Raw genomic sequence first — 12,351 nt, forward strand, 5'->3', positions numbered from 1 at the left:
GACCGTTTGGCGGAGACTTAGTGTCCAGGACTCGTCCGGAACCAAGGTGAGGACCTAAATGGAGCTGAAGGGACTTCCCAACCCTCCCAGTAATGAAAGTGACCCATCCACATCCCACCCCTGTGATATGGCTCTTGTGGGCCCCTCAGTGCTATCGGCTGAATGTGGTTTAGAGTGTCTCAGGCTAAGGCGTTGGTCTGTGGGGAGGTCTGCAGCTGCTACTGCTAAGTCGCCTCAGTCGTGTCTGACTCTGTGCGACCCCATAGACCGCAGCCCACCAGGCTCCGCCGTCCTGGGATTTTCCAGGCAAGAGAACTGCAGTGAGTTGCCATTGTGGGGAGGTCTAGGACCTAGAATAAGGTCCTGAGAACTGATGAGCTGACATCGACACCGCAAGGGGGCCACACTGAGCTACTCCCCTCAGTGTGGGACTGAGAGACTCCCCTCCCTGGGCTCTAGGAGGCCCCAGGTAGAGCTGGCCAACTGTGGTGCCCCCTGGTGTCCACTGGAGCTGGTTTTGGGGGAGTGAGAGCCTTGCTCTAACAGAATAAAACCAGTTCAACAAAGGGAGCTAGTCCCCAACATGATTCATGGTTGTGACGCTGAGTGAGGATGGGGGCCAGTTCCTTAAGAAACGGGGCCACATAAAGCGCCAGCCCTGTTTTCAGGCCTGGGAGAATCGGGCGTTTGACATGACACTTCCAGGGACATCTAAGGGAGGTGAGCGACCAGGTCAAAGGGCGCACCCTCAGGTTGACAAGGGAGGGTTTCAGATTTGCGAAGGGTCATGGTGAGAACCTCGGGGGCTGTGGGGATGTTCCACACCACATCATTCAGACCAAATCATCCCTGTTGTCATCCCTGGCATACCTCAAGATTATATGTCGGTCCCCACTGTGGGCTAGGGAGTGGTCAGCAGAGGGAGAACTCTTACACCCTGTCATGAGTCAAATGTAGACCTTGGTTATTTCTATGTCCTGTCTATTGTAAATAGTGATGCAGTGAACATTTGAGTACAAGTGTCTTTTTCAATTACCGTTTCCTCAGGGTATATGCCCAGTAGTGGGATTGTTGACTCATGTGGTAGTCTTATTCCTAGTTTTTTATGCAAAGTGAATTAAGTCAGAAAGAGGAAAGCCAATATCATATATTAATGTATATATATGGAATCTAGAAAGTTAGTACTGATGAATCTATTTGCAGGGCAGCCTGGAGATGCAGACCTAGAGAACACACTCGTGGACACAGTGGGGGAAGGAGAGGGAGGGGCATGAGAGAGTAACATTGAAAACGTACATATTACCATATGGAATATAGATAACCAGTGGGAATTAGTTTTATGACTCAGGGAGCTCAAAGCCAGTGCTCTGACAGCTTCAGACGGGTGGGATGTGGTGGGAGGTGGGAGAGAGTTTCAAGAGGGAGGGGACATACAGTATACCTATGGCTGATTCATACTGATTTGGGACAGAAGAAAACACAATATTGTAAAGATATTATCCTTTCATTAAAAATAAATAAATTTGTTTTAAAAAGACACAGAGAAGAAAAGAGGAACAAAAAGAAAATTAACTTTGAATTGAGATCTTGGATGAGACCACAGGGACATCAACCCGCCTGCAACAGCTTCCATTCTTAGGAGACCGGGTTTGGTAAGATGAGGTCATCTTCACTTCCTCCTGTTGGGACACACGGTGATTGGCTTTTACTATCAGACAGGTATCAGTTCCAGAGAAAGAATAAGTTCTCTACCAGGAGCTCAGTTGAGGAACCTGAGTGAGGACTCAGAGCATCCATTCCAACCCTTGGATTTCAACCCAGGAAATCTCAGGGATGGGCTGTGAGTTTGAATACCTGCTTTATGATTTTATACCAAGTCTAGGGGAGGGGAAATGTCTAGTCTGAAGGTGCAGCCACCAGTCAGAAAATGGAAAGTAGTACCCAATGTTTGAAGGAGCCAAGGTAAGGACCATAAATGATGATCCCAGTGAACACAGGATAAAAAAGACCCTACTGAGTTCTCAGCACTGGGTATCCCCTGGGAGGGAGGTGAACTGAAGCAGCCCTTGACTTGTTTCTGGATCATGTGGAGGTCTAAAATGTCTGTATCAGAGTATCAGAGGGAAGGGTGCCCAGGCTCTGCCAGGACTTGATGTGATAATACTGAAGATGAGCTGAGAGGACCCCACTGCCAGCACCTGCTGTCACCTCAGTAAATCCAAAGCAGGGCTGAGAGGTCGCAGAGGAAAAGTAAGGCTTCTATTCTTCCTCTGTGGGATTCTCAGGGGACAGGCTGACCAGGAAAACAGAAGCCTTGTGGGTTCCTAGGGCAGTGTCCTCAAGGACACCTGCAGAGGCAGCCTTTGATTAAACCAAGGTGAAATCTCCCTGTTTTAAGGTGCTCATACCACCTCATTCTCCAACCTCCAGGTGCCCCAACCTCCTGTCTATTGGCCCAGACTCCTGCCTGCGGTCCCTGACCACAGCCATCATGCCTCGTGGGCAGAAGAGTAAGCACCGTGCTCGTGAGAAACATCGCCAGGCTCAGGCTGAGACCCAGGGTCTTCATGATCAGGCTACCACATCTGGGGAAGAAGAGACCACCTCCTCCTCCCCTCCTGATTCAGAGAGCAGTCCCTCAACCTTGTCTGCTGCTGGCATCTCCAAGGGGCCTCAAGGAGCCCAAGGCACCACCAGCGCTGCTGCAGGTGCTATACGCAAAAGACCTGGTGTCAGGCGCGCAGCACGCTCGAGATCTGTTGTTGGTGTTGGTGCCGAGGGCCAAGTTCAGGAAGGGGAAAATTCTTCCCAGGCCTCAGCTGCTGCTGAGAGCTCTCATACAGATCTTCTGACCTGGAAGGCAGAGATGTTGGTGCAGTACATGCTGTGTAAGTATAAGGCGAGGGAGCTCATTAAGAGGTCAGAAATGCTGAAGGCAGTCACTAGAAGGTACAGGGAGCAATTCCCTGAGATCCTTAGCCGGGCCTCTGAGCACATGGAGCTGGTGTTTGGCCTGGTGCTGAAGGAAGTCAGGCCCAACAGTCACTGCTATACCCTGGTGAGCAACCTAGATCTCAGCGACAGTGAGTCTATGAGAGGTGACTGGGGGCTGCTGAAGAATGGTCTTCTGATGCCTCTGCTGGGTGTCATCTACCTGAATGGCCACCGTGCCTCTGAGGAGGAGATCTGGAAGTTCCTGAATATTCTGGGCATCTATGATGGAAGAAGGCACCTCATCTTTGGAGACACCAGAAAGCTCATCACAGAAGATCTGGTGCGGGAAGGGTACCTGGAGTACCGCCAGGTGCCCGGCAGCGATCCCCCTCGCTATGAGTTCCTGTGGGGTCCTAAAGCGCTCTCAGAAACCAGCAAGACAAAAGTCCTGCAGATTTTGGCCAAGGTCAAGGATTTGGTCCCCGACGCCTTACTGCCGCATTATGAGGAGGCTTGGAGAGAGGAGGTAGAGAGCTCCAGAACCAGAGCTGTAGCCGGGACCAGCCCTTCTGCCTTGGCCAGTGTTGGCCCTTCTGCCTCGGCCAGTGTTGGCCCTTCTGCCTCAGCCAGTGCTGGGCCTTCTGCTCGGCCAGTGCTGGCCCTTCTGCCTCGGCCACACCTGGCACTTCTGTTGCATCCAGGGCTGACATGTCTGCCATGGCAAGGCCCAGCCCTTCTGCCTCAGCCAGTGCCGACCATCCTGCCTCGGCCAGACCTGGCACATCAGCCTTGGCCAGGGGTGACATGTCTGCCAGGGCCAGGCCTGGCCCTTCTGCCTCAGCCAGTGCTGGCCCTTCTGCTTTGGCCAGTGCTGGCCATCCTGCCTTACCCAGACCTGGCAAATCGGCCTTGGCCAGGGCTGACATGTCTGCCAGGGCCAGGCCTGGCCCTTCTGCCTCTGCCAGTGTTGGCCCTTCTGCCTTGGCCAGACCTGGCACTTCTGCTGCCAGCAGGTCGGGCACTTTGGCCTCGGCCAGTGCTGACATATCTGCCATGGCAGGGCCCAGCCCTTCTGCCTCAGCCAGTGCCGACCATCCTGCCTCGGCCAGACCTGGCACATCGGCCTCGGCCAGGGGTGACATGTCTGCCAGGGCCAAGCCTGGCCCTTCTGCCTTGGCCAGTGCTGGCACTTCTGCCTTGGCCAGACCTAGCACATCTGCTGCAGCCAGGGCTGGCACTTCGGCCTCAGCCAATGCTGACATATCTGCCAGGGCCAGGCCTGGCCCTCCTGCCTCTGCCAGTGCTGGCCCTTCTGCCTTGGCCAGTTCTGGCCCTTCTGCCTTGGCCATACCTAGCACATCTTCTGCAGCCAGGGCTGGCACTTTGGCCTCAGCCAGTGCTGACATGTCTGCGAGGGCCAGGCCTGGCCCTTCTGCCTTGGCCAGACCTGGCACTTCTCCTGCCAGCAGGGCTGGCACTTCGGCCTCGGCCAGGGCTGACATGTCTGCCAGGGCCAAGCCTGGCCCTTCTGCCTTGGCCAGACCTGGCCCTTCTGCCTCAGCCAGTGCTAGCCCTTCTGCCTCGGCCAGACTTGGCATTTCTGCTGCAGCCAGGGCTGACATGTCTGCCAGGGCCAGGCCTGGCCCTTCTGCCTCAGCCAGTGCTGGCCCTTCTGCCTTGGCCAGACCTAGCACATCTTCTGCAACCAGGGCTGGCACTTGGGCCTCAGCCAGTGCTGACATATCTGCCAGGGCCAGGCCTGGCCCTCCTGCCTTTGCCAGTGCTGGCCCTTCTGCCTTGGCCAGACCTAGTGCATCTGCTGCAGCCAGGGCTGGCACTTAGGCCTCAGCCAGTGCTGACATATCTGCCAGGGCCAGGCCTGGCCCTCCTGCCTTTGCCAGTGCTGGCCCTTCTGCCTCGGCCAGACTTGGCATTTCTGCTGCAGCCAGGGCTGACATGCCTGCCAGGGCCAGGCCTGGCCCTTCTGCCTCAGCCAGTGCTGGCACTTCTGCCTTGGCCAGTGCTGGCCTTTCTGCCTTGGCCAGACCTAGCGCATCTGCTGCAGCCAGGGTTGGCACTTCGGCCTCAGCCAGTGTTGACTTATCTGCCAGGTCCAGGCCTGGCCCTTCTGCCTCTGCCAGTGCTGGCCCTTCTGCCTTGGCCAGACCTGGCCCTTCTGCCTCAGCCAGACTTGGCATTTCTGCTGCAGCCAGGGATGACATGTCTGCCAGGGCCAGGCCTGGCCCTTCTGCCTCTGCCAGTGCTGGCCCTTCTGCCTTGGCCAGTGCTGGCCCTTCTGCCTTGGCCAGACCTGGCACTTCTGCTGCCAGCAGGGCTGTCACTTTGGCCTCGGCCAGGGCTAAAATGTCTGCCAGGGCCAGGCCTGGCCATTCTGCCTCAGCCAGACCTGGCACTTCTGCTGCAGCCAGGGCTGGCCCTTCTGCCTTGGCCAGGGCTGACATGTCTGCCAGGGCCAGGCCTGGCCCTTCTGCCTCAGCCAGTGGTAGCCCTTCTGCCTCAGCCAGTGGTAGCCCTTCTGCCTTGGCCAGGCCTGGCCCTTCTGCCTCAGCCAGTGGCAGCCTTTCTGCCTTGGCCAGACCTGGCCCTTCTGCTGAATCCAATGCTGGCACTTCATGCTCGGCCAGGGCTGACACGTCTGCCAGGGCCAGGCCTGGCCCTTCTGCCTCAGCCAGTGGTAGCCCTTCTGCCTCAGCCAAGCCTGGCCCTTCTGCCTCAGCCAGCGGTAGCCCTTCTGCCTCAGCCAGGCCTGGCCCTTCTGCCTCAGCCAGTGGTAGCCCTTCTGCCTCAGCCAGTGGTAGCCCTTCTGCCTTGGCCAGGCCTGGCCCTTCTGCCTCAGCCAGGCCTAGCCCTTCTGCCTCAGCCAGGCCTAGCCCTTCTGCCTCAGCCAGACCTAGCCCTTCTGCCTCAGCCAGTGGTAGCCCTTCTGCCTTGGCCAGGCCTGGCCCTTCTGCCTCAGCCAGGCCTAGCCCTTCTGCCTCAGCCAGGCCTAGCCCTTCTGCCTCAGCCAGTGGTAGCCCTTCTGCCTCAGCCAGGCCTAGCCCTTCTGCCTCAGCCAGTGGTAGCCCTTCTGCCTCAGCCAGGCCTAGCCCTTCTGCCTCAGCCAGTGGTAGCCCTCTGCCTTGGCCAGGCCTGGCCCTACTGCCTCAGCCAGTGGTAGCCCTTCTGCCTCAGCCAGGCCTGGCCCTTCTGCCTCAGCCAGTGTTAGCCCTTCTGCTTTGGCCAGTGCCCACTCCAGGTCCACATCCAGCTGCTCATCTCGCCCTAGTGTGGTCTGAAGCCCACTCTTCACTTTGTGGTTGGCAAAGCCTGTCAACTTGTGTTCCTCATATGCATCAATAACTTGTTGACAACCCCCCCAAATTTTCAGTATTACTTTTTTCAACAAAAACTTTATTTAGTTTAATGATAGAAGTATATTATTTACATGGGTACACATTGTTTGCTATTTGTTAGATTCAGGAGTAAGAGTTTTGTTTTTTGATATACATATTGGAAATCTTTAAATCACTTGTGATTCAGGATGAGAATAACATCACTTTAGGATGAGAATATGCTTAGAAATGTGAAAGACACCACGCTAAGAGAGGCTCAGAACATTGATACATAAATAGAGATATAGCTGAAAGCTAGTCAGTTTTTGGTTTACTTTCCTCTCTGTTTAGTCTCCCTTTTTGTAAAGGTAAAAGTTATATACCTGAATATGCTTATGTTTTTCAAGAATGTTTGAGATTATAAATTATTGCAAATGATTTATTCGTGGTTCTTCTTTTATACAAACATTAATTGAGCATCTGCTTTTAAGAAGTCTTCATGCTTATACTGGTGATATTTAGTCAAAAATGTCTCAGCCTCTTCCCATTCAATTATAGTCTCTCAGAGAGAGAGGATCAGAATGTGTAGCCAGAGCAGTAAGAATACCAAATATATTTAACCAAAAATACATATCCCTTATTCATTACTCTCAGATTAATGAGACAATATTTGGTGCTCTCTACCTCAAGAAAAAGAAAAAAGGGTATAAAGTGGGGTTGGAAACAGCATATTACTTTGTTTTCATTGCTAGGAAGAATTTTTGCTAGATTCAGGAGGTTGGGTATTTTTTTTTCCCTTCAGTTAGAATGCTGCATAGTACCTGATATCTCTTAGATGCAAAAAAAAGAAAAAAAAAACAGCTGATGTAATCCCAGCTAATTATCTGAGGTCAAGATAATCATAGTAATAACTGCCATTGCCCCTAATGTCTCAGTAGAGTCAAGCACCATGACAGATGCTTTCTGTAAATACATATATTCCACCAGTCCAACAAGACAGGGCCTATCAAACACAGTTCATGATGGAGAGCCCAAGGCTCATAGAGATAGTGTTTGATTTTTGCTGAAGTACTTCAGGCTAGTAAATGACAGAGTTGGGACTAGACTTCTCTATAAACTACTGTAGCACTCATACTATTTCCACCCCCCACCCCTTGTCTTTTTTTTTTAACAAGTACTTTTAACATTTGATATTTCATTTCCTTTTTCTTATTTATTTGGCTGTGCTGGCTCTTAGTTGCAGCACGTGGGGTCTACTTCCCTGACCAGGGATCAAACCTGGGCCCCCTGCATTGGGAGCCTGGAGTCCTAGTCCCTGGACCACCAGGAAAGTCCCCACCCTGTATCTTTTATTTCAGGGTTTTTCTTAATACTTCAAAATTTGTTCTAGGTGATTAAAAAGAATGCCCTTGTGCTCAAGCTCCTGGATCAGAATGTGTAGCCAGAGCAGTAAGAATACCAAATATATTTAACCAAAAATACATATCCCTTATTCATGACTCACAGATTAATGAGACAATATTTGGTGCCAGTATAAGCATGTACGTTGGCCATATTAGATAACCTCTGAAGACCAAGGGCTCTCCATATCATGCTTACAGTCTCTTGCTGGTAGAAAGTGTATCTATCAGAAATAACATGAGAATCTTCACCTGGCAGATGAGGAGATAGATTGATGTACTTTTTTTCCCTAATGGGTGACCACCTGTCCTGGGACTCCTGCCTTGGGCTAGAGCTTCTCCATCTCCCATCACTCCTAGGACAGGGACCCATTCTCTGTAGCACTGCAGAGCAAATACGGCTCAAGAGTTTGCAGAGATGTATAATTTCCCCAGAAGCCTTTAATCCAAGACACAGAAAGCAAGATGAGGACCCCATGTAGGAGGATTAAGGAGAGCAACACACCAGAAAAGGAGGGAGTGGTCACTGGAACAGCATTCCCGACTGCTCTCAGACACACAGGATTTCAGAACTGTTAGGCAAAGCATAGCCTCGCTTATTCTTCAGGCTTCTCAGAGACCTAAGAAACTTGGTGTTGGGGCAGAGTTCTGAGGTTGGATAGGAGTGAGGATCAATCTCTCAGAATTGACGGTGATTAACGTGAATGAGGGTGATAGAAAGACCCAGCCACAACAGTAGCAACCCATAAAGACCTGTCCTCATTGGCAAGCCCATAAAGTCCAGAAAAATACAGGCTGCTGTGGTTAATGCTTTCAGCTCAGGTCCCAGGAAGGTGGGGACATTGGGAATCAGCAGAGTCCTCAGCCTCAGATCAGCAGAGAATAGAGCCCCAGGAAGGGTGCAAATTGAAGACCCAGAGTGTGGATATGGAAGCCCCTCAACCCCAGCTGACAAGGCTACACTTACTCCCTCCTCTCCAGTTAGCCCTGGGAAACATAGGTAAGTGCTGGCCAGCTCAAAGGCCCCCTGCCCTGCCTGGAGGGTGTCAAGGAGATGTGGACATTGATTTATAGGCTGGCTCTTCATCAGAGAGTGGAAATCCCAGACATGACATTTGCGCAGTCCTGTATGAGGAGTGTGGCAGCCAGCTACCCCATTACAGATAAATTCTTAGACAGTCCTACAAATGTAATGAGCCCTAGGAGAGAACAGGCAGGGCTTTCAGACTAGGTTTATCCCTTATTTTCTGAAGGCGAATGGCTTCAGCACCTTAAGTCCTTGGGCTAATGGAGGGAGCCTGTATCAGCTGAGGAAGGGTACCCAGTTCCTAACAGGAATCAACTGATGATACAGACCGACAGCGAAGGATCCCTCCCAGAAAGAAGGGGGCTACAGAGGGCACTGTCCCTGTTAGGCCTTAGACTGTGCCACTAGGCCTGGTGACGTGGTGAGTCCTACTCACTTCCTCCCAGAGGATCACATGGAAGTAAGGAACCTCATCCTGATCAAAGGGAGCAGCCGAAGCTCAGTAGAAGGATGATTTTCAGCTTGTGCCAGAAGTCAAGATAAGGACCCTGAAGACTGAAAAGACCACCTGCCTCAAAACAGTGGGGGCAGAACATATTCCTTCCACTACTGTTAGCCTTGGAAGACCACAGACTGGGTGGCCCATGAGACAAATTCCACCTACCTTGAGAGTCTCAGGGAATTGGGGGCCTGATTGGAGAAGCGTTAAGGCAATTCAGGGAGCATTTCCAGGTTATTTCCAAGTCAGATTGAAGATGGTAAAGAATGTGAGAATACATATACCAGGATGTCCACACAGAATCCTCCCTACTGTCAGGCTACAAGGCCCCAGGCAAAGTTGTCAGGCCAAGGGGCCGTTCAGTTCTGACCGAGGAGTAGCAGGAAAGTTAGGGTTTTGGGTCCCATGTTAACAAGGGGGAATCTTGGGCTTGGCTGAGAGTCAAATTTGAGACCCTGATTTGGGACCCTGAGAGGAACCATCTGTCATCCTCAACCAGCTTCCAGAGCTTTCATCCTTATGAGACTATTGGCAGGCATGGCTAGTTAAGGCCACCCTTATTTCTTCCTCCAGGCTCACAGGGAGGTATCGGTCTTACTATGAGGAGTTCAAGAAGGAGGGGATTCCCCAGGCCCCACCAAAATTCAAATTGTGGAGCCCGAGTGGAGACTGAGGGGTCTATCCATCGTTGAATAGAGGGGACAAAAGAGAGTCATGCCCTATCCTTTGATGTCAGTTCTAGAAGATCAGGGCATGGCTGTCAGCACTCTCCCTAACTTCTTTATATCACACCTTTTTGTTATTGAATTGCTAAGTCATGTCTGACACTTTTGTGACACCATGGACTGTAGCCCACGAGGCCCCTCTGTCCATGAGATTTTCCAGGGAAGAATTTTGAAGTGGGTTGCCATTACTTTTTTAAAATTTTTTGACATTACTTTGCCAACAAAGATCTGTCTAGTCAAGGCTATGGTTTTTCCAGTAGTCATGTATGGATGTGAGAGTTGGACTGTGAAGAAAGCTGAGCGCTGAAGAATTGATGCTTTTGAACTGTGGTGTTGGAGAAGACTCTTGAGAGTCCCTTGGACTGCAAGGAGATCCAACCAGTCTATTCTAAAGGAGATCAGCCCTGGGTGTTCTTTGGAAGGAATGATGCTAAAGCTGAAACTCCAGTACTTTGGCCACCTCATGTGAAGAGTTGACTCATTGGAAAAGACCCTGATGCTGGGAGGGATTGAGGGCAGGAGGAAAAGGGGACGACAGAGGATGAGATGGCTGGATGGCATCACCGACTCGATGGATGTGAGTTTGAGTGAACTCCGGGAGATGGTGATGGACAGGGAGGCCTGTCGTGATGCAATTCATGGAGTCGCAAACAGTCGAACACGACTGAGTGACTGAAGTGAACTGAACTGAACTGAATGGTATATGAGGCTGAGCATCTTTTCATATGCTTGTTTGCTATCTTTGTATCTTCCTTGGTGAGGTATCTGATCATATGTTTTGTCCACTTTTGTTAGATGTTAGTTTTCTTCTTATTAAGAGTTCTTTGTATATTTTAGATTAGAGCCTTCATCAGATATGTCTTTGGCAAATATTTTCTCCCAGACGATGGCTCATCTTCTTGTTCTCTTGGTTTATTTTTATAAAGCAGAAGTTTAAAGGGAATGAAATCTAGCTTATCAATTACTTCTTTCATGGATCTCTATCACTTTTTTCTATGATGATATTTTATTGATTGATTGATTGATTGGTATATGGCACATGGGGTCTCAGTTCCCCAACCAGGGTTTGAACTCACACTCCTTGCACTGGAAGCACCATTTTTCTTTAATTTTAACTTTTTATTTTGTGTTGGGGTATAGCAAATTAACAATATTGTGACAGGTTCAGGTGAACGGTGAAGGACTCAGCCATCCATATACATGTATCCATTCGTTCCCAAACTCCTGTCTCATCAATACTGCCACATAACACATAATTAACCAAATAATTAAGAGTGATAAATAAAGGAGACAGAGATAATGCTCAGTAACAGTATGATCATCTGCTTGTGCAAAATTAAACACCCTCAAGTCATCAAGGCTTACAAGATTATCTGCCACTATCCCTCTCTGTAGAAAGTAAATATTTATTTAGTTAAAATATTTATTTTTATTTTTTGACTGCTCTGGGTCTTAGTTGTGACACTCGAATCTTTTTTGCCATGGGCAGGCTCTTTAGTTGTGGCATTCGAGATTTTTAGTTGTGGCAAATGAACACTTAGTTGTGGCATGTGGGATCCAGGTACCTGACCAGGGATCAAACCCAGGCAGGGAGCACAGAGTCTTAACCACTGGATTAACAAGGCAGTCCCAAAATAAAGATTTTAGAACTGACCTAAATCTGATGGCTCAGATGGTAAAGAATGTGCCTGCAATGCAGGAGACCTGGATTCAATCCCTGGGTTGGGAACATGCCCTGGAGGAGGCAACCCACTCCAGGTTTCTTGCGTGGAGAACCCACATGGACAGAGGAGCCTGGCAGGCTACAGTCCATGGGGTTGTAAAGAGTTGGACATGACTGAGTGAATAAACACACACCGTAAATCTGACTGAAGAGAAGGAATATATCAACTCTTTTTCTCTGACAGCATAACATGTATCTTGGATTCCTTGATTTGTGCTGCATTTTCCTAATCTTATATCACTTTGGGGACAGAGACCCATTTTCCCCAAGATTTGCTAGAGGGTAGCTGCTCAAATGTTGTAAGAACATGATTTCCGAGGAAGCCTTTAATCAAGCGACAGAAGCTAATATAGGAACCTCCATGAAAGAGGACCGAGGAGACAGTCATCCCTGAATGTAAGGGTCACCCAAAGACTAAGAAGAAGAATCTCAGATCAGTAGAAAGAGCAGTCCCAGGCTGTGGTAGGTGTAGTGAGGATGATGCTGCGTAAGAGGAGTCCAGAAGTACTCGAGTTGCATCCCCACTCGGAGGCTCCAATGGACTACGATGTAACGAGGATCACCCTGACTTCCAACTTGGAATTCTGAAGGAGACTAGGACCTTGATGTAAGACAAGCAGCTTCATACAGCAGAGAACGGAGTTACAGGATTCGTCAAGTGTCGATGTGAGGACGTGAAAGTGGACTCACAGTAGCACACACTGCATCAAA

At 50.2% G+C, this 12,351-nt stretch overlaps 1 protein-coding gene across 1 annotated transcript; it reads left to right on the forward strand.

Moving 5' to 3' along the window:
- The first annotated feature begins 2,491 nt into the window (after positions 1 to 2,491).
- Positions 2,492 to 4,073, forward strand: LOC138930675 (melanoma-associated antigen B2-like). The gene is made up of 3 exons (XM_070291167.1): positions 2,492 to 3,470; positions 3,830 to 3,947; positions 3,995 to 4,073. Exons 1-3 carry the CDS (start codon positions 2,492 to 2,494, stop codon positions 4,071 to 4,073), a joined length of 1,176 nt encoding a protein of 391 aa, XP_070147268.1.
- The last annotated feature ends 8,278 nt before the right edge of the window (positions 4,074 to 12,351 follow it).

The sequence above is a fragment of the Ovis canadensis genome, chromosome X, assembly GCF_042477335.2.
Source record: "Ovis canadensis isolate MfBH-ARS-UI-01 breed Bighorn chromosome X, ARS-UI_OviCan_v2, whole genome shotgun sequence".
Lineage (NCBI taxonomy): Eukaryota > Metazoa > Chordata > Mammalia > Artiodactyla > Bovidae > Ovis > Ovis canadensis.

Coding starts and splice junctions, on each gene's coding strand:
- LOC138930675 (XM_070291167.1), top strand. CDS start 2,492: ATGCCTCGTGGGCAGAAGAGTAAGCACCGTGCTCGTGAGAAACATCGC. Junction 3,471..3,829: donor GAGAGAGGAGGTAGAGAGCT/CCAGAACCAGAG, acceptor CCTTACCCAGAC/CTGGCAAATCGGCCTTGGCC. Junction 3,948..3,994: donor GGCACTTCTGCTGCCAGCAG/GTCGGGCACTTT, acceptor CTGCCATGGCAG/GGCCCAGCCCTTCTGCCTCA.